This window comes from Alosa pseudoharengus, unplaced genomic scaffold (assembly GCF_046254945.1).
Source record: "Alosa pseudoharengus isolate Yale_2024_CS ecotype anadromous, Long Island Sound unplaced genomic scaffold, YU_APseudo_1.1 YU_APseudo_1.1_scf_10, whole genome shotgun sequence".
Lineage (NCBI taxonomy): Eukaryota > Metazoa > Chordata > Actinopteri > Clupeiformes > Clupeidae > Alosa > Alosa pseudoharengus.
In genome coordinates this window covers 15979181-15999806 of record NW_027468565.1, presented here as the reverse complement: position 1 = coordinate 15999806, position 20626 = coordinate 15979181, and the positions used below count along the sequence as shown (strand labels likewise).

General features: G+C 44.0%; 1 protein-coding gene across 1 annotated transcript in view; it reads right to left on the bottom strand.

Moving 5' to 3' along the window:
* Positions 1–15263, bottom strand: part of wwp2 (WW domain containing E3 ubiquitin protein ligase 2) — a 30959-nt gene extending 15696 nt beyond the window's left edge. Inside the window, exons 1-8 of the mRNA XM_076273069.1 lie at positions 15203–15263; positions 13896–13977; positions 12557–12713; positions 12180–12301; positions 10395–10532; positions 5137–5215; positions 295–458; positions 1–180 (exon numbers count right to left, since the gene is read on the bottom strand). Coding sequence (XP_076129184.1) covers positions 1–180; positions 295–458; positions 5137–5215; positions 10395–10532; positions 12180–12301; positions 12557–12713; positions 13896–13965 — 910 coding nt within the window. The 5' untranslated portion in view covers positions 13966–13977; positions 15203–15263. The remainder of the gene's footprint in view (positions 181–294; positions 459–5136; positions 5216–10394; positions 10533–12179; positions 12302–12556; positions 12714–13895; positions 13978–15202) is intronic.
* Between the last annotated feature and the right edge of the window lie 5363 nt (positions 15264–20626).

Sequence of the window (20626 nt, the reverse complement as noted above, 5' to 3'; positions counted from 1 at the left end):
GGTCCGGGTTTGAGGGGGCGGTCTCTCCTGGGGCCGGGGGTGCGGCTCCGCTGTCTGGCCCAGCGGGGGTGCTGTTGCTGGGGGCGGCGGACCTGAGTGTGGGGGATGGCGGAGGGGGGGTGTGGCGGGCCAGACTGCTGCGGCCATTCTCCAGGCCGTTAGGGGCCAGCTCACCTTTACCTGGCCCAGGCAGGGGAGAAGAATAGGAGAGACTCACACACGAGACTGGGATGTGCTGGTGGGATGTGTGTGTGTGTGTGTGTGTGTGTGTGTGTGTGTGTGTGTGTGTGTTACCTGCGCTGCCAGGGCTGCTGTGGGAGCTGTGGGAGCTCTTGGAGGCGCGGTGGCGTCCGGCGGCCCCAGGGCTCTGCTCTCCGTTCACATCCCCATTAGTGAGAGGCCCTCGGGGGCCACCTGGAGAGGTCCCCCTCGAACCACCCGGAGAGCGCCTGTGGGTCCTGTACGCAGGAAAAGGAGGAAACTCATCAGGGTGCAAACAAACACTTACACTACCAAGGTCCAAATCTAACAAGCCTCCTAAAAGATGCTTGAGCACTTCTCAGGGACATTGGACATTTAGACGCAGTGGGCAGATCTCCTTACCGACTGGTTGCACGCATGACCAGCAGACCGGTTGCCAATTAAAATGTCCCAATTCCCCTCTAAATGTTGTGATTTTACAGGACAGAGACTTATAAATGTGGTAATTAGCCAGCCTCCATTCCCACCCTCTATGATACAGTGACTGCCACCAGTTCAGTGGGGCTGATGATTAAGAGCGTTGTGAAGCACTGGGGAAGTGCACGAGGGGTGATAATTGAAGAGGTATGCAGGGGCACTATTCTTGGAGACTTTACTTTATGTAAGGAAATACTGTTTTGCTTTCTGCTCAGCATTCAGAAACCTTTTCCCACAGCTGTGCAAAGAATCTGTGATCGATGATTATGGGCTCAGTTTGCGTCAAATCCAGGAACAAGGGTCCAGCAAAAACGAGGCAAACTTGGGAGCAAAAGCCCCAGACAGCCGCGTCGCTGAGGAATCTGCGGGTTGGCTGAGAGAGCCATCCTTCACTAAGTAAATTGAAAGAATCAAAATTACAAGCTAAGGTTCGGGGCTGTGAGTTTCTCCACAACCTGGCCCCATGTTCGGATCTGCTGGCAGCTTCGGCAGCGCCTCTACCCACAAACGGGCAGAGCGTGCCAGCGGAGCGTTCACTGCGTCACAGCAGCGTCACGGCAACACGGTCCAGGAACAGCTGACCTCGCCGCCTCCTCAGGTGATGTTCGACAGACAGGATGCTCTCTGATCTGTGTCCACTGTTAAACAGCTTTGACGTGACTAGTCGAGGACGAGACCAGGGGCAGCTCCAAAACGGCTGTTTGAGTTTTACACACCTTAAAAATACTCAGTGGGTATAAAGCAGAAGGTCTTGTTTTGTCTTTGCACTTCCGTCATTTGTGAGTGACAGCTGGGCCTTTGATATTTTAGATTTAGGGAAGGAGGAGACCTCTTGATGACCCATTGTAAATGATGTGCAGTGTTTAGGCGGGCCAACAGGAGAAGTGTCTTATGGCAGAGAACTTATCTACTTTTATCTAGTACAGATATCCAATATTTAGATGAGGATATTTTTACCATTTTTTAGAGGTTTGTTTAGTTTGATCAAGCGCATCTGATTTGATAAAGACTAGCCGCTACATGTCCAAAGGAAAGGGGGGGGTGGGTGTTTGCGCTTGTGTGTTCAAAGAGCACTCTGTTTTCTTCGAGGTATGAAGGAACCGCTCAGTCTGCGACTCAGAGGAACTGAACACTGACTCACAGACGCGCACACACAAAGAGGTGTCAGTGTGACCTTCTGTTTCTTTCAAAACACACCGCTCATATTTTCCTAGCGGCTAAATTTAGTGCTTCTTTCCGACGTATACTTTTATACAATGCAAACATGTTGGTTCCTACCCCCCTGGATACTGGAATGCTAAGCGCACACTTGGACTGGACTCAATGGAAACATTATAAGAGGGGGGCGGGGGGGGGGGGTTCTCAGTTACATGGTTTTCTAACTGGTTACCTGTTCTCTGCAGAAAAGAACCGAAACGGGTGGGGGGGGGGACAAAGAGGGAACACAGTTCCAGGGTGCTGGACAGACGTGTTTCAGGATCACGTGTGATTAGCGCGTGGGCCTCCATGCTTCCGCGGGCCCCGTGGGGGGTCTGTACGGCCGGCCGTCATGGGAGACTGGCGGGACGGCCAAACGAGTGGCATTTTTTCGTCGCTTCACGCCATCCTCTCTCTATCGCCCCTCCCCCCTCCCTCTCCCTCTCTCAACAGATGGATAGTGCAGCTGAGAGAACCTCTCAACCTGATGGCATGTCCTCTGTGTTGGGTGCATTAGAGTAAATACACAGACTCTTCCTGTGGGTGTCTGGGCAGGGGGCTCTGGCCCTCCCACCACGGGGTTGGCCATGTTGTGGTGGAGCTCCAGCAGACGCTCCTGGCTTGCGTCAGGACGGAGAGCTGCTCTCTAAAGAGGCTCCAAGCACACTTCTGGCCCTCGTCACCAGGGACCTTACTATGTCTGCTCGAGAGCACGTCTCAATTTGAGGTTTGTAGACTGGTCAAGAATGGTGTTCTCGTTTGGTTCTGGGGAAAAGCGGATATGTATTGTGGGTCCCAAATAGTATAAGTAAATATAAGTAAGTACCGTAAAACTTCAAATAATAGCCGAGTCCCAAACTGACGCCTGTCTCTTTTAAACGCCTGGCGTGGCTACAGGTTTGGGTTAAAGGCCGGGCTCCAATAGAGGCCTGGTCTGTTTTTTAGCTTCGGGTTGTATTTAATCGTCAAAAAAAAAAAAAAGCCCAATTCACACCAAAGATTTGAAATGACACGAAACCGTTGCAGAAAGGAGTTGCAGCGGTGTGAATTAGATGTTGCACGTCATTGCAAGCCATCGCAAAGCATTCACCATGTCTGGTCACAGTTGCAAGGTTTTAGAATGTTGCATCAAGTTGCTGGTTAATAGAATGTTGCAGCTCATCTCGTCGCGAATCTTTGGTGTGATTTGGGCTTAAGCATGGTGCAGTCTGTGCACGTTATGATTAGATGGCATTAAAAGACTGCGTTGGGGAAAAGCTAGAGTTCCAAATTGTATAACTTTTTTCAATATGAACTATGCCCTTATGTCCGACTTGTCATCGTTCAATTCATCCCTTGTGTTTAAAATTTGCGGATAAGCCGATGGTAGCCTAAGCTTGTTTTTATGCTGGCAAAACAAAAGGGTTCGCGAACATTATTCTAAATGCGTACTGCCATGGCAATAACGAGAAAGAAGTCAGAAAAGGAATTTACCTTAGGTTAATGATGTAAAGTCAAGTGCGCTTCTATGGGTCTGGTGTGTGCAAGCGCAGTTTTTATTGAGGAGTCAGAGTGGCAAGTGCTGCGTGGAATGTGGCTGCCCAGGGCATTATAAAACTTCTCACTCTTAGGCCTCTCAGGCCTCATACACGGCGCTGAAATTGCGTATTTATCTGTCTAAATTCGAATCATATGCTGGGGGAGAAATCGTCGGACATCCATGATTTTGTTATTTAGCACCCCTGGTCAAAAATATGTTTCCGTGCGCCTGGAAGTAGGCTATAATTTGAAATGTAGACGGTTGTCAAATATGCCAAATAAAATACGGGAGAAACGATATGGATCATGCTCTCTCATGCTGTTTCATTCATGCCGAAAGGAAGGGAGAATGAAACATTACGCACGTTCCAGTTTTGCATAAATAATTCCTTAACGGTTTTGGTCAGGGCTGATAATGCAACTGTATTTGACAAAGGACCGATATAGGCTATTTGCTAGTGACAAAATATGAGCTTTCAGTGAGATACGATCTCTTTGTAAATTAATGATTAAAACGTGTTTCATCTGTTCTGGCTATCCCCGCTATTTGGATCTTACTGTATCTCACTTAGATAGATAGATAGATAGATAGATAGATAGATAGATAGACACTTTATTGATCCCCAGGGGAAATTCAAGAAAATGAACAGAGATGTTGTTAATGAACAACATCTCAACACTAAATGAATGATGATCCGTAATTGTCATCAGATAGCCTAGTCATATAGGTAGACATTCAGTGTGTTTGAAATAATTAATTTGATAATATTTTCCATCTTTGCAAAGCAAAAGTTTTGTGTAAAGGGAATTAAAGGCCTGTCTCATATAGACGCCTGTCTCTAATACTAGCCGGTGCAGTTTGGCGATTTGGGAAAATAAAAGCCCAGGCTATTATTTGGAGTTTTACGGTATATACACTCTTTTGATCCCATGAGGGAAATTTAGTCTCTGCATTTATCCCAATCTGTGAATTAGTGAAACACACTCAGCACACAGTGAACACACAGTGAGGTGAAGCACACACTAATCCCGGCGCAGTGAGCTGCCTGCAACAACAGTGGCGCTCAGGGAGCAGTGAGGGTTTAGGTGCCTTTCTCAAGGGCACTTCAGCCGTGCCTACTGGTCGGGGTTCGAACCGGCAACCCTCCGGTTACAAGATCGAAGCACTAACCAGGAGGCCACGGCTGCCCCAACTTGTCAGGTTGCACTGACCACTTTTACAAAGTTTGTTGAGTCACTCTTTATAGTGCTTCTTGCTTGCAAATGTTTCTGATTTTCTATCCAGGTAAATAGGCTTCGAGCAGACACTGTGCTGAGTGGGTCATGTGATAGATAATGGCAATAAAATAGGTATATGCGTCACCAATGCATATGGCATCACTTTCAGATATTTACACAGTAAATAACAGACTGCGCTTTCATGTTTCATGCATTATCTGTATAACTGAGGTGCACATTCTGAATCATAAGTTTAAGTTAATATTTCAGGCTCAGATCAGGCTGAAGCTATAGCGCACATGATCGTGCTATGGGTTGGGATGGAACACTTTACACTTAACCTTATTCCCAAGGAAAGACAGAAAGTCATTACCATGCAGTCTCTGCTCTCTGTGCTATCAGTTGATTGGAATAAGAAGAGGACAAATGCAGTGTGTGTGTGTGTGTGTGTGTGTGTGTGTGTGTGTGTGTGTGTGTGTGTGTGTGTGTGTGTGTGTGTGTGTGTGCGTGTGCGTGTGTGCTGACCTGCCGCGCGGGCTGGCTGTGCTGGGCGTCTCCTCACTCTGTGTCCTGCGCAGGTTGGGTCGGTCTGACGGCAACATCTCTGCAATTAGAACAAACGGAGCAAAAACGAGGCAATCAACAGAACAGAAAACAGAACATGACACGACAGTAATGACAAGACCAGCACTCACAACATCCAGTCAGTGAAACATTACTACCAACAATATCAATTCATTACCATCACCACCATCATCACTCAACATCTAAGACACCAGGGAGTTTGGGGCAAAGCCTATAAAATAAAGACATTCATCATTGAGACTGTCATCATTGGAGACTGAGAGAAAGGGGGAGGGGTAGAGAGGCAGAGGGGGGGGGGATCCTCTACGTCATTGCCGTGGGCTCACTGGAGCCATTGTGGTTGGCAAGTTTTGCCCCCATCCCTTCCCCCCTCCAGCTAAACCACCGTATCCCACCCATGACTCAAACACAACAGCTTTCTCAAAACACGGCTTTCATAAAACGCCACAGAGGCATCAACACAGGGACCTCAGAGGTGGGGGGAGAGAGAGGGAGAGAGAGAGGGAGAGAGAGAGAGAGAGAGAGAGAGAGGGAGAGAGAGGGAGAGAGAGGGAGAGAGAGGGAGAGGGAGAGAGAGAGAGGGAGGAAGAGGGAGGGAGAGAGAGGGAGAGGGAGAGAGGGAGGGAGAGATGGCGGCTGTATTGAGCCCCAGGAAGATGATGGACACAGCAGTGGAGACTTGATGTAGCGCTGCAACACGCCGGCTCCCTTTCCGCCACGTTACTCTGGCGGGCGTGCGGGCGGTCCTGTGTAAACAGGCCTCCCCGTTTCATGGATGGCGAGCTGAGCTGACTGACACAAGGCCTGGCTTTGCTTCACCTTCGCTTTTTTCACCCCACACTGGACAGCAAGTATGAAAGTGCCTCTTGTGCTGCCGACGGCCCCGTCCACTGACTTAATGAGACACTGGTGTTCCTCCAGCTTCCACTCAGCTTCCAACTCAGAGATGCAACTGGACCCCCGACCCCCAACCTCCGCCTCGTCCAGTCCCCCCCGCCCCCATAACACAGTCTGCTTGCAGCCAATGGGCTGCGGGCCCAAATGACACAAATCTCTGCAGGGTGAGGTCTTTTAACGTGGCTATTGGTCCATCAGCTTGGGCCACAGACAGTCTGGCCTCATGGTTTTAGAGCTGAAGGAGAACAAGAGGACACTCAATCTGCAGCTTCACTGATAAGGGGGAAGTGTTTTGAAGGGAACCAAAGAACTGAGAGCCAGAGAAAGAGAGAGAGAGAGAGAGAGAGAGAGAGAGAGAGAGAGAGAGAGAAAAAAAGAAAGAAAGAAAGAAAGAAAGAGAGAGAGAGTGAGAGACAGGAGCCAGCAGACGTCACTGCTGTGTCTGTGAAGGCACTACAGCCTTGGTTCTGTTTTCTACTCTCCACGCTGTTGTTTAGCTACCCTCTGTCCACCCGCCCTGCCACAGAGGCTGTTTGGGACGTGTGAATGTGGCACCAGTGGGCGAGGGCTTTGTGCCGGACAGGCATGTTTGCATTTCGCATGTTCTCATATGTTACCGCTGGACGTGGAGGTTAGTGAGGTTACAGCCCCCGTCCCTCCACACCACCTCTCCCAAGGCGAAGGAGGGAGGGCAGAGAGAGAGAGGGAGAAAGAGAGGGAGTGATAGAGAGAAAGAGAGAAAGAAAGAGAGACAGAGGGGGAGGGGGCATCTTCCTCATGTGCACTGCACAGATGTGCTCCTACTGACACCAGCCCAGCTAAATTGCAGCCATACAAGTGCTGTTTGCCTTCGCCTGCTTGTTGAGAATGTAGCTCCACACACAGCTTTAGTGACTCATACGTATTCATGTGCTGGCAGGAGGCATGGATCTTTGTGTATTCATGTGTGTGTGCTGTGTGTGTGTGTGTGAGAGTGTCAGTGTTTGTGTGAGTGTAAAGGTGAGTTGTGACTGCTGTGGTTCTGTGTTTTCTCGGGGGCCCCCACAGCACAAAGAGCCTGTTTATGGGGCGCTGTGTGTGTGTGTGTGTGTGTGTGTGTGTGCGTGCATGTACGACTGCGTCTGTGTGTGTTTCAGCATGTCAGAAAGACTGCCAGGGGAAATGAGCAAAAACACTAAACCAACAGAGCAAGCCTTCAGCTGGGAACACAGAAGAGCCTTAACACACAGACCCACAGCACACACTCGACTCTTTTATACATGTGCACGCACGCACACACACGCACACACGCACACACGCACACACACACACACACTTTGCCAGAGCATACACATACACACACACACACACACACTCCAGGAGCACACGTTTCCCTAGTTCACGCCCCTAGGGACAGCGTACACACTCGAAAGCTTTATTCACACACAGACCTACATATGTACGTCCAGCATCTCCCATTGGCAGCCTAAATGCACCTTCTCTTCTCTCTTTCTCCCGCTCTCTGTCCTTCATCCCCCCTCTCCACAGTGTCCCCACAGTAGGGCAGGAAACACCCCCCACCCCCCTCTCCGCTCCCTCCCTCCCTCAGACACACATCTGATCACAGGAGCCGATTGTCCCGCCAAGCGCTGAGAAAAATGACACCCAATTACACAATTCTCAGAAACAAATTACACATAAGCACTCCCAATCATGTTTGTGTCCATGCCTGTGTGTGTGTGTGTGTGTGTGTGTGAGAGAGTGTGTGTTTGTCTTCACATGACAGCAGGCAGGAAGAAAAAGCAAACACGTCTGAACGAGATAGGAAGCCATGAAGAAGCCTATTCATCGCCAATTACACAATATTGCCGTTCATATGCTCGTATAACGTCCACATGGAGACAGACAAACACACACACATCCCTCAGTCATTGAGACTGTTGCAATGGTTTTGAACAGAGAGCCCCACATGTACATTTGTGGCCTTTAATGAATAAACAAGCGCAAACTGTAACCTAAAAAACTAGTCACCCTTTAAACCTCTGAAAAGCAATCGTATTCATAAGGCAAAAAACCACACACCGACGCTTACACCAACAATGCCTCCCTAGTATTTCCAATTGAGAGCGACTAAGTAGGAAAAGGCTATATTTCTCTCTCTCCTGCTCAGCCGGCCAGACCAATAACTAAGTTAAGCCGTGCACTTAACTGCTAGTTTAAATCCTCATCACTGCAGAACTGTTGCAGGCGGTGCCACATAATACTAATAAACAACAGCTGAATTTGCGTTTTTCGAAGGGGGGGGGGGGGGGCAAATTGGCTGGCACATCAATGAAAAGAAGACTTCAGAGAAAGGATACAGTGTACAATATGAACGTATAAAACATCAAACATCATATTCTATATCTGCTTCGTTTTGGTTTGTTTTTACAGTCAAGACTAAACTTTTCATGGCAGGACGCCCTCTGATGATAAAGAAATGGTCCCCTACCCCCTGCGTAAAAACAGAGCCACTCCATTACATTTCACTTTCAGACTATCAATAACAAACAGATGCCCTTCAGCTGCTGCATAGCATTAAACATTAAGCCTCATGCAACAAGCCATATAAACACATTTGCACTTATTTTTAATTCAGATCACCAATTCATTCTTGTTCTGGTAGTGAACATTAATTTCTGCGATTCACAAAAGTTTTCTTTTCATTTTTGTTTTGCTATTTTTTAAGTAAAAGAAAATTTTACTAGTGGCTAAGAGCATTCTACCAAGACGGGAGAAAAATGTCTTCTTTTCTTATTTTTAAGTCCACTGATTAGCTCTTCAGTGTAAGAAAATATACGTTTTGAATGTGTGAACGTAAAATACACACAAATGTAATACAAACATCATAACACACCTGCTGATCAAACTAAAGATCAATCAGTGAATCATATAGTTAGAATACCAGCAATGGTATCGGTCACAAGCTTCCAATCAACAGGGTAAGAGCCCATTTAGGTGGTTAAGAGTGCTTGGTGTATCCTGAGTTGCGTTCTTGTATTTTTACACTTTCACAAATTAATTTAAAATATTAAGAGAGTGTTAAGGAAATACTGCTGCATGAGGCTCATTGTTTCTACATTTAAAACAGTTAAACATTCTCAATTCCATCAATCAGTTCAATTTAAATATTGTAGTTACATTTTAAGTTAAACTTGTTTAATTTAATCTGAGCTCCTTTTTAAAATATTTTTTTTAACAAATGTAATTTTCACTGGGTGAAAAGCCTACTATGCTGTAAGACCACTGCCATATTTTCCTTCAAGCTGCCGCCCACACATTGGAAACCACTGCTGTAAAATATTTACACATACACATACGATATTCGGCGCAGGGTAAAATTTGTAAGAGTTGTGTTATACCAGCATTCAAAAATCTCCAACTACGTCTCACACTTGAAGAGCGTCATGCTAAATGTTTGATGTGGACTCGTGAGCCTATAGCGAGGCTTGGGAATCAGATGTGGAACACACTACATAATCGCTCAGAGGTGGTCCTCACTGAATGTAGCCTGACGTCTTCCCGCAAATTGCCTTCACATGCACATTCATATGCACATTAATTAGACTGACTGCTGCTGCTTAATATTGTATACAATCTCTCTCTCCTTTTTCCTCATCTATTCTCTCTGTATATTTGAAGGACAAGCCACACCATGCATGCAATTGAAAATTACATTCAGTTTGGGTTCAGTATAGTTTCTACACAAACCAGGACTAAGTGTCTCACTGTATCTTGCCTTGGTATTACTGTATGGTGAAGAGACTATGCTCTGCTTGTGCATGTGGAAGCATGCTACAAAGTGGCATGGCAAAACTCCCCAGTTTCCCCACCTTAGAATCTCTCTCTTTCACTCACACTCACTCTCTCTCTCTCTCTCTCTCTCTGTTCCTCACTCACTCACTCACTCTCTGCTGCGGGAAGCTTCTCTGCACTCCTCGACCACAGAGGCCCAAAAGCTCTGGCTTTTTCCACTCCTCTGCCCCAACCCACTCCAGCATTTAGTTTAGGTGGAGTCAACACGCACAAATATACATTGAAAAAAGCCCACTGGTTGTACCCAGCCCAGGCCTGCACCAGAGCGTGCTTGCAGAGCCTGCGTGTTAGTGTGTTAATGCAGCATTTACTGCACGCTCTAGCACACTATTTGATCCATGTGCATATGTGATCTTTTACATGTATTACAAAAAAAGTGTTTTCCCCCCGTTATGTCCATATATGTGTGTGTGTGTGTGTGTGTGTGTGTGTGTGTGTGTGTGTGTGTGTTATGAGGCGGGACTCACTGTCTGTTGCTGTGCTGCCATTGGGCAAGGATCCCAGATCAACAACCAGGCCGTCCAGACAGACGTTCAGCTCGCCTCCTGCTACAACTGAGCCTTTGTTCTCCGTCTGCAGGACTAGACTGAGCTGCAGATTCTCCACTGAACAGCATATGAATGGGGGGAGAGAGAGGGAGAGAGAGAGAGAGGGAGAAAATGGTGAGAAAGAGAGACCGAAGGTCGATAAGAAAGGCTTGCAGCAATGTACGTCATTTGAGCTGTGTCTCAGTATCAATGTTTGGAAAATCTCCAAACATTTTTCATTTTATCAGTATCTTTCTCTCTCACACACACACACTGAAAGCAATTGAAATGTTGCGCAAATGAACACAAAAAAGAAAGTAAATAAATAAATCTGGCTGGCAATGACAAATCTGCACTTAAAAAGAGATTTTATTCTGTGAAAACTGGGTGTGTTGAATGAAAACAAACCATCATCACACTGATTAAAAGGGAACTTACACAGAGGATAATGTATCTGTCATTAGCATTTCTTTGTTCTTGTGAGTTTAAAGTCATATCAGCTCAGTCAAAATCTATCAAACATGTCTCCTTTCATTACCCCATAACCCAAAAGTCAATCAAAAACAGTCTGAAGATAACAAATATAAGGCATTTCAAATCGCTGCAGTCTGTGTGTCCAAGTGTTCTCTCTCTCTCTTCAGTCTTCCCTCCTTCTGCATGTGTGGTGCAGCACTGCCCTAACGTGGACGTGGCATGGCTGATGGACACTTCGTGCCCTGCTTGGTGGATTCTCTGGGGGTCATTTGGCTTATTTTCACTCCCCTCATTATATCCCATTACACAGCCCCTGGGGCAGCCACAGATACTGGGGTTGTTGTGGCCACATGTCAAGAGAGCGTCCTAAACGTCAGGAGAAGCTTCAATCAGAACTACAAAGTGCTCTGTATGAGCATCAGTCACTAAGTTTCCATCCAACTTATGTGCCTATTTTAGGCACATGAAGCAAATGAAAGATCTGCTAAAGGAAAAGCAGGTCTCTGTGTGTGCATTTTGATCAACTGCGTTATGCAAATTAAAAAGGCCACCGTCATAATCAAGGAGAGTGTCTCTAGGGCAGCTTTAACAGGAAGAAGCAATAATGTTGTCTCATGTTATATCAATAGTCATACAAATACTCTTGTCAATAAATAGGATATCAGGGAAAGTACAAGCATGTTCACTCAGAACATCCTATTAAAATGCCCACATCATAATTCTGAGTGAAAACATGGCCATGGTCTGTAGATTCAAATGCATGTGAGCATTCAACTATTTCTCTCCTTCTTAGTAGACTCACAAAAAAACAAAAACCCTGTATGAATTATAAAATGGCTCAAAGTCTGCTCAGTTGTAAACAGCCTCTTGCAAACGCATGCATCAACACCTGTTTTCTTTTTCCAGGGTGTGAAGTCATAATATACTTCTGCAAGAATAAGAGAACTGAACTGAATAAGGGAACTTATACTTAACATTATACGTAGATCGTTTTCACAAGAGAAATGTGGAAAATACAAAGTTCAGTTACAACTTGCGTATGTTTTATTGCATGTCAGCAAGAATTAACTGGATTATCTGTAGACTGAGTGCAGCCAACCTGCCACTAAAAGAAAACAGCATTGTGCATTATGTTGTCTCTCTCCCCCCCCACCCCCCCCACCCCCACCATGTAATAACCCAAGGAACAGCTTGTAAAGATATTGTGTGACCCATCTAAGTTCATGTGTGAGTGCATTTGGCTGGACCTACTTTTGCCATCATGATTGCGTAAGGTGTCCAAAAGGTCAATGGTGGCGCTACCCAGCAGTTCTTTCCTCAGGGTGTGGCAACTCCACAGCTTCAGATCTAGTCGACTCTGAGGTGTCACATTCCTGCATTCACCATCCAAAAGACCAACATTACAACATAACTCATGCATACAGTGAAGATGGACATGCTTGGACAGAAACAGCAGAGATTTGCACACTAACAATAACAACATCGATCTAGACCCGTAAAACCACAAACAACTACTTCTGCCTGGGTCTGAGAAAGGAGTGTCCAATTCCCATCAATTGCTCCAACCCCATCTATCTACCCTAAGTGCTTTCAGAGAGTAGTGTAAGTGACAGGAGAGGAAAGCTCACAGGGTAAGGTCCTCATTCCACTGGAGTTCCAGGTGGCCTGTGCGCTTGCCCGTCTTCTTGGTCTCACTGGTCAGGCCGTCAGCGGTCACCTCCACAAACGAGCTGAGGCGGGAATGGCGGTTAGGGAGTTTGGGGGACTGGGGCTTTGCAGAAAGAACTAAGAGACAGTAGAAAGACAGATAAACAAAATAAAAATGTCAGGGAAATAAAATGCAATGAGAAAGGAATAACGCTCACTTGACAACACATTTGGGAACAACTAGAGTCAGACAACGGTTATAACTCAACCAAAGTATCAAGAAGAGAGACCGTGGGAACAGAATGAGCGTTGGAATCACAGTAGGCCCTCAATGCATATTCATGTTAGGGACTATTTGCGCCATACTACAAGTCTATCATAAGATTTGCAATATGCTGAGTACTGAGGGAGGTTCAGTGGTGATTTCAAATCATATCCCTGCAGTAAAAATCTCACAATTTCCTTCATCTGAAAAGTCAAGTATTCTAGTCACTGAAAAAGCAGTTAAGCCATGGAGTGGACCATGAATGGTATTATCCTCCGAGATCCCCAAAGAGGTCCGAAGCGCACTATGAAATATTGATAATAGTAAAATCCTGATAGCAGCCATTTGATAGTGCGACAATATTTCTCCCCATCCAAGGTGCTAGCCTAACATTTCAGATTAGAACTGTTACATTTACCATTTCCCGTCTACGTTTCCTTTGTCTGGATACAATGACTCATTAGATATTTTGGAGGGCAGAAGCCATTTACATGTAGATAGAGTAGTACTTCCTTTTATCCGATTCAAACTGTGTCAGATAAGCTGAATCCCACAAGGATAAAATAGCCCAGGAAAGAGTCAAATGGAATCCCTTCACTTTTGCAATACATGTAGGCTGTTTTCTGTCCCCGTACATAGTAGACACGTACATAGTATATTTCAAATCCTGTTTATTAAGGTGTTCTGTGTGTAAACACAACATTTCCCTCACTCACCATGTCAACAAGACTGTCACTACTGCCAACTGCCATAAGACAACAAAGGTAAAAATCTTCTCAGCATCTGACCACTGTGGTCAGGCAGAGTGGACAAGTTAAGGGACACAGTGCCCTCTAGCTGAGACAAAGACATTCCTCCACACCACACCGGACAATAATGACAACAGTGCTGAACTGGCGTTCATAATACCACCCTGTCCAGTTATTTTGTGTTGATACTGTTTGGATCCTACCACTGGTGAAAAGAGATGATTCAGAGGAGAGTGAAGGACAGTGCAAAGATGTGGCATGGATGACGAAGCAGGTGTGCACAGGTAGAAAATCATGATTCATTACCTTTCAAGGTCAGCTGAGATTTTTCGGTGGACTGGACACTGCCAGGTCTATTCACACTGGCAGTTGCCATGACATCACAGCTCTGAAATACACATATGACATACCAATGAGACCAATAAATCTCCATCACTACCTTGTCACTACTCCCAGCCGCGTCATTTTTAGGGAATCCCCCAATGACCCCAACTGAATCTTTACTGCCAGTATGAATGCACGTTCAAAATATCGATTTGTTATCTTGACGCAAGCTACCTGACAGCATTAACAATTTGACATGACTGAAAATGGGCCGAATGATTCTGACAAGCGGAGTTTGTTTTGGGAGGTAGGTCGGGAACAACATGATGCGGAAGCATCTCAATTAAACGCCATAGTAGGTGGATAGATTTCCCATTTTAGTTATACCACTGCATGCTGGCCAGAAATTCAAGCTAGGATAAAATGGTTTACAGAACATTCCAAACTGCAGTGGGGAAATGAATAACGTTAACGTTCATCTGATGACAGACTGAAATCAAAATATGTACCTTTGCTGAAAGAGAACACAAAGCTGGGAAACAAACTTGAGTTTCAATACCTAGCCAGGGCTCACATAAATAGTGTGAATGCCCATTGCATGACAGTAGCTTTGACTAGGTATCCCCAGTTTTTTTTAGGATAGCTAACGTTAACTAGTTGCTAATACTCCCCCTGCAATTCCGTTAGCTAACTACTTAAGAGAGTGGTCGTTACAAGCACAACGGTTTAGGACGTAGCTTTAAATGCAAGTTCAATTATAATATTAATCTGAACGAATAGAATAGATTTCATAAACAGGAGAAAGCCAATGGGTTGTTATTTTGAGTGGAATATGATGTAGCCTCCATCGATTGATGAATCCATCAATCGAAAGCAGTAACAGTTAGAATGTTAGCTTGCGTTATAAGCAAGCAATAGCAAGACAACAAATGATACATAATTTACTGTCAAATCAGAAACTTAGTGAGTCGACAGTAAGAGCGTACTCTCCCTTAAAACTACAAATTCACAACAGCCCGGGTCACATCCCAAATCACACCGACGCATTGTGTGCGCAGTTTAAAACCCCCACAATAACAACACGGAAGGTATCCTAGCTAGCTAGCAAGCTAAGTTAGCTAGCTAACCCATCAAGCCTGGCAGTTAGCTATTTCAAAGATAACGTTACCAATTAACATTTAAAAGGGATCCTCAGACCAGCTTAACATGACAAGTACAAATTACCCAGTAAGAAAACATATACGTTAAACAAGCTTTGAAGATCTTACGTTGATGACATCTGTTCCTACCTTATTAAAGCTGTGGTCCTATCGCTGCTACCTAGTTAACTTTCATTTCCGCCTCAATGTCAGGGTCACGTGGTAAAGAGAACAACGCAATCGCAATGAACCCCCCCCCCCAAAAAAAAACAAGAGAAATATAGTATCGTTGTGGTAAATAATAACCGGTGCTCTTGGTAACTTTACTGGCAGCAACTATTATTGAAAAGCCCATTTACAAATAGTGCAGTGCCTTAATTGACTGTCGCTGTCAATTTGTCATTGTTATCATTAGGTATAGTCTTCACCAAAGATCTTCGGTCTTCACTTAGAACAAAGAGTTTGCCTACAATGAGACGGTATAGGCTAAAAACCTCACAAGCTAGTTGTTTCTTTAAGGTTAGGCCTATGTCATTTTCCTTCAGTTTCTTTAAGGTTTGGCCTATGCTATTCAAACAGTGAAGCCAATGTGCCCATAGAGGCAAAATGGTGTTACATGTTTGGAGTAGGCAATATACATTATTATTATCATTATTAAAATATACTACACGAAAAAGAATTGGCTTCACAGGAAATACCCTAGCTTGCTCTAATCTGATATCCAACAAACATTCTGAAAAAAATGAATTAGAATTTTATTGTGCCTCTGGGAAGGTTCCATTTGAACATCAGAGGTCAGTAAGAGTAACTGTATGGCATGATGATGTACATATCTACAGACTTCAGTGCATCTTAGTCTGCCAGCTCGTTCAAAAATCTGCAGCATATTATTTTCCAAGAGTAATATGGGTGTAACAATGAAATGTTTGTTTCTGAGGGTTGAAGCCGAGACATTAACAAATCTTCTTGTCGTTACTTGTCAAGCATCTCAGCATTACTTGTCTTAGCATCTCAGCATTCTTTCCTCTATTATTACGAAATCAGCAATACTGGCACTGATGCAAGTTTTTTTTTTATAAGGTTCATAGGGTCGCCCCCCCCCTCCCCCCAACAAGTTCATTTAAAAAAGACTTATGAGACAGAAACCTGTTGTACATCTGTATGTTCTCTGTAATTTCACATGGTGTTATTCACACATTTACAGTACATACAGATACAGTGTGTCATTTGGCTGTTTGGAACGTTTTCAGTGTTCTTCCTGTGGTAATGGGACTGGCTGCAACCCATAAGATGGACCACGCTGACTCATGTAGTGGTCATGGTAATACGTTGTCACAGCCAAGGGAGGGCCCAACAGCAGACAGAGCCACACTAGCCCATTCCCATAGTTACCAATGAAGAAGCGCTCCAAGAGAAAAGCCAGGAGAAGCTGAAATGGGGATGTGAACAGAAATATCTGAATCTGTGCCAAGGTCCATATGCAATGTTATAAATGCAACTTCTGTTTTCTATGTTTTTCCAGTTAAATGTATTGAAAAAGAAGCCATGCCTCACCTCAAACATCATGTTGAGAAACAGCCATAAGTGACACCGTCGTAGGGCCAGAGCAATATTAAACTGCAAATAGATAAATACACACCTGGTCACAATAATGCTCATTGGCCACAACAAACATCTCTGTATTGTACAACTACATCGCACCTCCAACAGTCCAGAGACTACTATGAATATCAGTATGTCGGCCTGTTTTGCAGAGAATTTCTTCTTTAGAAATGGCTCATAGAGATGTCTGTATTAAAAAGAGGAGAGGCAAAGGGAAACATGGACCAGATAAGAGGAGTGGAAAATCGTTAGCAATTTTTGACAAAGGAAAAAGAGTGGATAAGTCATTTATTTGGGTGACAGACCTTTGAATCCACCTTTGGAAAGGAACATTCCAATTTCTCCACAAACTGCCAAGTGTGTCAGCATTCCTGGGAAAATGCAAGTTAAAAACATATTTAACCAATGACACAGAGTAAATGAAAGTCAGCATGATTACAGGTTTGAAGATGGTGTGACTTACCACCAGTCACCATAGAATTGCCGGTCACCAAAGCGCAGGAGTTCGGCTATGAAGTTCAGATAGGAGTGTGAAAAAAGGAAGAAGAACATCAGCCACAGGAAATGGGTGGGAGTCTGCATGGGAGAGTCCAAGTAAGTGTCATTTCAGATTTCTGACTTCCAAGGAAATACAGCAGACAAATATAAAGCCCAACACAGACACACACACACACACACACACACACACACTCACCGCCAACTCCACAAGGTGCTCAATCCTTGCAGCTATTTCCATATCCTTGACAGACCAGACAGAGGGTGGAGAGGAAACACTTATCAGACCTTGTCACAATCAGACAAATTATATTTATCCAAAGACTTAAAAGGACTATGATGTCACTTACAACAAAAGTCTTTTTTGACCGCTGGAATATGGGGTCAATCCACTACAATGGGCCAAGCATATTGTTGAATGAAATATGACAGCAACTTAATATTAAATAACAGCATAAATGAACATGTTCATGACATAGATTAAATCTGACTGACTAAACTGTAAAAAACAACTACAAGAATCCAACCTGCTGCATGATTCCCACTATGAGCTGGGTGAGGACCACCTGGGAGGAGAAACATCATCGGAGTTATTCTCCATTCGCACTCTTTGATCGATTAGAGGAGTTCCGTCAAAACATCACAGAATACAATACATACTGTAGAAGTCGAATATATATATTCCCTAAAAAGCCTCACAGAATGACAAAAAATCTTACCATTTCCACCAAGCTTTGGAACACAACATTTATACGGACCCTAGGTGTTTGAGGGAAGTCCCTCTGGTAACACAGAGTGGGAGCCAGAAGGAAATAGTAGAGATCTTGAAAAGGACAGAATAATCAAAAGTTAATCCTGACACTCACTATAGATTTCATTTTGTCATACCATTGAATAGTCTAATACAATGTGAAGATGCTGTGATTAAAATCTTACCACAGAGAGTGATTTCACTTTCCTGAGGAATTACATGTTTTGATCCTGTAAAACATAACTTCTTTATGCACAATACTGTATGTTTATACCGGGGATGGCAATTGCAATGGCAATAGTTGATAAACAACGTGCACACGTGCAAGCGGCATGCACATTTTGGTAATTTCGGGCTGGATGCTGTCTTAGAGAGGGCTCAATCAGGCTATAGCATCAACAAATCAGTCCAGTAGTACATTAACAGTGTGTCTTGATTTTGTTTGTGGAAAATGGTATCAGTCTACTTCACACATAGTGACACTGAATCATGGAAACAGTCCAGCTTCATGTAAAATTGTAGTTATTATTTCTAGGACCTCATCAGACCTCCCTTTATTAGTAATAATGCTTATTAAGGCAATCAATAACTCTGAAGCTCTAGCTCATACCGTCCTTTGTGCATTCCCTCTTACGGTACCAGCTGCTGACCTGCTGATAGGAGTAGAGCTTCAGCCAGAGTATAGTGTAGGTGAAAAGCGACAGAAGAGCTCCACCTATTGACATACAGTAAGCATGACAATGAGGTCATTTGAGGAGGTACAGTAGGTTCCAACGACAACGACAGTGTGTATTGCATCAAGCCTTTCCCATCAACTTCTTTTAAACAACAACAGCTTCTATCCTAATAGCATTAAGACCAATTAAATCCTTTGCCAATCTATTAGTTACCAGTTGTAGGGCTGCAATTAATGATTATTTTCATTGTCGACTAATCTGCCGATTATTTTCTCGATTTATCGATTAGTTGATTGATAAAATGCCAGAACATGCTGAAGAACTGTTGATCATTATTTTCCAAAGCATAAGATTATGTCCTCACATGCCATGTTTTGTCCACACAACAAACATCACTGTCATAGAAGAGTAAGTAAAGCTGAAAATGTTCACGTTTAAGAAGCTAAAATCAGAGAATTTTGAATGTGTTTTCCTTAAAAAATGGCAAATACCAATTAATTGATAATCAAAATAGTTGGCAATTAATTTAATAGTCAACAACTAATTGATTAATAGATTAATCTTTGCAGCCCTAACCAGTTCATAAGTGCTGTGACTATTCATCAACTATGAGGACTGAGACATTCATTACCTGTAGATAAAGATGTTTCATAATGGAGAATAATGCTGGTGGGGAAAACAGACAGAAGCACAAGGTTTCCCATGTGAAGCCAGTATGCCAACGAAGAAGAAAGGATTCCCTGAGGTCATTAGGAAACAAATTAAAAGCTCTATCAACAACATAGTATAATCCAAAGCCACAATAATTCATTTTGGAAAATAAATCCAAATTCCACACCTTTTCCTGGCTCTTTTCCAGAATCATAGACACAATAGGAAACATGTTGGCAGCTGCAAAAAGAGTACAGACAAGAAAATCACTATTCACTGCTTGGGTGACAGCTGCTGTTACCTTGAATTGCATCCTCACCCAAGATCAGGTACAGATATGGCCAGTAGTGGTCCCCGATCAGGAATTCCACAGCTTTCTTTAAGTCAATCAGAAAGCCATGCCTTAAGACAATGGAGAATGATTCATTTAAATTGTGGAGAGCCTTGTCCTGTCGCTTAATACTTCATATTTGCAATGCAGGCTACTCACTGTATGAAGTTCTCCAGAAACAGGTGGGCATAGGTCAAGGTCTGAAGCACAAAGGTTTAATATTGATCTTAAACAGTGATAAAAACACCACACATAGGTTTTACAAAGTTTTTTTTTTTAATTACATCCTACAATGCAGGGCTCTCACCAGAAGAATCACTATCCAGTTGAGAATTCCTCTGTAATTGGTAAAGCGGCTATTGGAGCTCAGCAATGAGTCCTGAACACTGTGACAGCTGTCCAGAGTTAAAGACAATATTAGTGTGTGACCTCGATTATCGTTGACTAATTTCATAGCCCATACCTTAGGTAAACTACAAGCATGCACAGATACCAGATCATCTCCATGTAGGGTCCCAGAAGAGAGGAATCTGTGGTGTATTCCTCCTTTTCAGATTGCGAAAGGGATTGGCCACGCAGGTATGCTTTCGGGACAGACATCTCTAGCTGTTTGCTCAAGCTCAAATAGTCAGTTCAAGTGTTATTCTTCTACGTTTAACATTTTATCGGACCATTTATGATATTTTTTTTTACATGTAACTTGCATGTTATTTCAGAGTTTCACACAATAGGCCTAATTACCTGTATGCGGCTGCAGTACTGACTGAGGATGCAAGGTGCACCAATTAGAGCAGGATTAGGCTATATCCTTGCACAGCTTACTCAACCTCATATTAGCATTATGTTAAAGAGAAATCGTTTACCAACACGTGTCAATTTGGCCGCCTTCAAACGAATAGGTTTCTTATCGTCTCATTAGCATTGTTCCGACTGAGGCTAACCTTGACAGCCGAGAAAAGAGCGCAGGAGCAGGCAGCTGGTCAAAACGATAATTAGTCCTCTTCAGTGACACATCTGAGGTCAAGTGTACTGTCTGTCTGCTGTCCATTCATGTCGTTACGCCACGA